Source organism: Amblyomma americanum, chromosome 6, assembly GCF_052857255.1.
Source record: "Amblyomma americanum isolate KBUSLIRL-KWMA chromosome 6, ASM5285725v1, whole genome shotgun sequence".
Lineage (NCBI taxonomy): Eukaryota > Metazoa > Arthropoda > Arachnida > Ixodida > Ixodidae > Amblyomma > Amblyomma americanum.
In genome coordinates, this window is record NC_135502.1 from 168,718,064 (window position 1) to 168,722,025 (window position 3,962).

Below are 3,962 nucleotides of genomic sequence, written 5' to 3' on the forward strand. Positions count from 1 at the left end.
CTATGAGGTTTGTTGAATAATTAAAAAAGAGATTTTTGATGGCAGCCAGCATGGGTCGTTTCAAGTTATAGCTCACACTTACAATCACATCTGATGTAGATGACACATGCTATGAAAGCAAGATCATTTTTTCCTTTTTTTATGAGAAATGCAGAGGCAGTTTCAAGGCTTGCCTCACAATTTTATTTCTGACGTATACACAAATGCATGCCTATAAATTATTCGTGTTACACCAGAACCAACACTACTTAAGTTGGTAAATTATGTTCATTACCTGGGTGTCATTAATAGCAAACACATACTAATGCTGCTAATCTTATAGAAGAACAAATAGCGGTTTTATGAAGACCTTAAGTAATACGTGATACTGTTGTGTGCATCAGGTAATGAACTATGCGGCAGTTTCAGTTTCTCTTCTCTTATTTTCAGCTTCGGTTCTCTTACTTTCAGTCACATGCATGTTGCTTGACACAACGTATACGTGACGCAGGAAAAGTCAAGGGAGGGGGGGGGGGGGGGGTGTCAGCCGAAACTTGGCGTCAGCATGACATCGCTCGCTCCGGTGTGTCATTCGATCTTGCATCTACAATACAACAACGTGCCGACGATGTAAACCTTTACTATGAGTTTCACGGGATCTTACGCCCCCTCGTACATTCCTGGAAACCCCGGGCCAGCCACCAATACCATGGAACCAGTGGACAGCACTGTTTTCTACCTACTTAGAGGCGTCTGGCGCCTGAGTTTGCTGCATCCCAGCGCAAAGCTATGCTTCTGCATTCGCGCGGCGTCGAATGTCAGCGTCGTTGCGGACCGCCTCCCGCCACGGGAGCAATTTTAAAACGAAGAGCAGGGCCCGAATTACGGAACTCGCTCTAAAGTTGTAGAGCATTACGTCAAAATGACGACATCATGACGACAAGGCGAGACGTCAACGCGTGACGGAACGCGGAATCAACCAATGGGTAGTAGGGTGCCGCCCCGGAAGCGCTTATTTGAACGACAAGAAGCCTATTTTCACGGCAAGGGGCCGTATGCTAACTTTTTTATAAAAACACGCAGCAAATAAAATAAATATTGTTTTATTCTTTCATAAAAGTGTATTCCACTCTCACTGCCATGAAGTAAAACAAGAAGGACATTCACTTTTGCAAATAACTGCTTTCGTGGGTAAGTTTTGTTGCCATGAGGGCGCGCTGGCAGATGTAGGTGGCTAGGTGGCTTGAGCCACCGCCCGATGTAAAGGGTTCAGCCGTATCCATCCATCCATCCATCCAACTGAACATGGCGGCCTTCAAGAAAACAGCTGATCCTACGGCTAGTTTCTGCTTTTTTACGCGTCGTCTGGAATCAAGGTTCTATTTGGTTGTCCAAAGTGAGCGGATAACAATTATCGAAGCCAGTGAAGGTCACGGGCCTCCAGAAAGGAACCTGCACGAAACGTTGGGCCCGAAAATCGACCAAGACAACTTGAGGTAAGCCTGTGTTATTGGTTTAAAGATGCCACATGCCAAGCATATGATTTGGGTTCTGTTTCTTTCACTTTAGCAAATACAAGGCGTCCACGAAGCACGGCTTGTTGGATAAAATCAACTTTTCTGGCTTCATAAACGTCTGGCACAAATGATTCAGTTGGGAAGGAGCAAGAACCAAGCAAGGCGGTTGGGCGCACGCTAACAACCTTGCTCGTTTTCGGTCGTTCTTGGCTGTGCTATAAGTTGCTGCAGCGCAGCACACGCATATGTTTCTGTAAAAACATATTAGCCCTAACTCAGAGCAAAGGTTTTTCCCTGTTATTCCCTGCTTTCGAAAAGCGGAGCAGAAACTATTCCGTTTGTTTTCCCCGCTGTGTACGCTGCTGCAATTCTCTAAGCGGGAATTATAGTCTCGAAATGGCGCCAACACGAAGAATGCCAAGCGAGCAAGAGCTTATCATAATAGAGTTCATGGAGAGCCATCCGCTCTTGGCTCGGGCTTCTGCCGACCTAACAAACTCATACACAGCTGTTGAAAAGCGCGAGCTGTGGATCCAGCTTGCGTCAACAACAAGGGGTCGGCCGTTTAAAAACATGTCTGTGCCTTGCGCCTTGCTAGCACTGTTTATTCCATCTGTGGTGTATTTTAGTCTCGGAGGAGGTGCAGGAATGCATAGACAAGTGGTTGAGCATTATTGATTGCTTCTCTTTTGCTAGTGCTCTTTTAGTTTCATGGTTTGCTAGTACCAATCAGCCGCACCTTTTACCCTGTTACAGCAGAGGAGATGAACGGGGAGCCTCAGCAAGTTGTCGACAAGACACACGGAGCCCCACAGACCGTGAGTTGGCTTTCCATTATTCAAGCTCCATACTACCCTTTCTGGCAGCTGATTGAAAGTAATAGCACTATACTCTCTGGCAGTATTTGCAGCAGTAGCCAAAATACTGCAGTGATTCTACAGTACACACAAAACTATCTGTCTCTGGCTTTGCCATGCAGTGCAGAATGTTTATTTCTCTTGCAGTGAGGCTGTGACATCTCCTAGCAGTCTAGCAAATGTGCACATGAAATATGCTACTACAATGCTGCCCAAGATTGCTGTCCTGTATATTTATGTCAAGTCCTCTAACACATTGTACCAAATGTTTTGCGTATTCCACCACGTGATGAGCATTTTCTTTCCCGACAGCTACACCGGTGCCCTCGCCGCAGCCCTCACAGCAGCACACACCAGAGCCCCCACTGCAGCCCTCAACGCGTGCCACGCCTAGCCTTCTTGGGAAGCGACGGCGAGACGATGGGGCCAATAAGGTGCTGCGCCAGATGCTGTATGAATCGCATCGTTTGGATTCCCTTACTGACGCCCGGAACCGCCAGGACGCTGCTTTTCAGCAAAGCATGCTGGAGGTGTGTACTCGCTGCGCACACTGCACTTTGAAGAGTCGAAGCCGTCACCTGAAGCATAAATATCAGTGCTCTCTTTTGAGCACCTCTACTTCTGTTTTGACGCCTCTTGTGGGAGGTGGTTGGGACAGCTGAGTTTATGAAACTGACACGAGTCTTCTACAGCCATACTTTGTCCAAAATATCTCAGCACCTGAAATTTTACATAAAGCTTAAGCGAGGTCTCAAAATTGGCTGTCAGTAATAATTTGTAATTGGAAGTATTTTTACATGCAGGCCATATGGGAGGTGACAGATGCTGTGCAGGCGTCAAATGGTCAGCAAGAGCTGCTCATCCAGAATGTGAACCTACTGACGCTAATCTTACAAAAGCAGCTTGAGCCACCTGCACCACATTGAATTGTTCATATTTATGTGCATTATTTGCTTGTTTTTATTTTTATGAAAGAACATCTTCATATGTTTATATTTATTCAAGAACATTATTTACTTCTCTGCCAGGTGCAGACTCATTGAACTATTTTTAGTTTGCTTGTTAAAATTTCTGTTTTATGTGTTTGTTTATTTACATTGTCTGCTTCTCTGTCAGGTTTCTGTTTTTGTATTTATTCAACATCATCTCTGCCATGTGCCATAGCATCATTTTTTTATTTCTTGTAGCTCTGCAGGCCCGGATGCTTCACACTGTTTATTTTCTTCCAGTTATGTAATTTAAGCTCTGCCAGGTGTGAAAGCCCCCTATACTCTTTTATTTTCCATTCCTTTCAAATGTTTACCTGCAGCTGTGGCAGGTGCACAAGGTGCAATTTCTAGTGCTTGTTTTCTTACATTGCAATATGTGGGCAAGTGCAATATGTGGGGCAAAGTTGTTCTGAAGTGACTGTAGTTATGAAGGGCATCATAATATGGGGATTCTGGATAAATTTTGAACACTTCGATTTTGTGTCTGTTAAGGTTGTTTGCATGTTCCTGAGTCGTTTTTTTTTCGCATTACTTTTCCTGCTTTTCCGTAAAGTGTCCATTGTGTGCATTGTAACATGTTCTATCCTCAGTAGACCCGAGGAAAAATGAGGCTTGCCAGC

General features: G+C 44.9%; 1 protein-coding gene across 1 annotated transcript; it reads left to right on the top strand.

Annotated features, from left to right (window-relative positions):
- The first annotated feature begins 1,284 nt into the window (after positions 1 to 1,284).
- LOC144095601 (uncharacterized) lies at positions 1,285 to 3,530 on the top strand. The gene is made up of 4 exons (XM_077629276.1): positions 1,285 to 1,475; positions 2,253 to 2,314; positions 2,666 to 2,883; positions 3,157 to 3,530. The coding sequence occupies exons 1-4, from the start codon at positions 1,285 to 1,287 to the stop codon at positions 3,277 to 3,279; spliced, it is 594 nt and encodes a 197-aa protein (XP_077485402.1). The 3' UTR covers positions 3,280 to 3,530.
- The last annotated feature ends 432 nt before the right edge of the window (positions 3,531 to 3,962 follow it).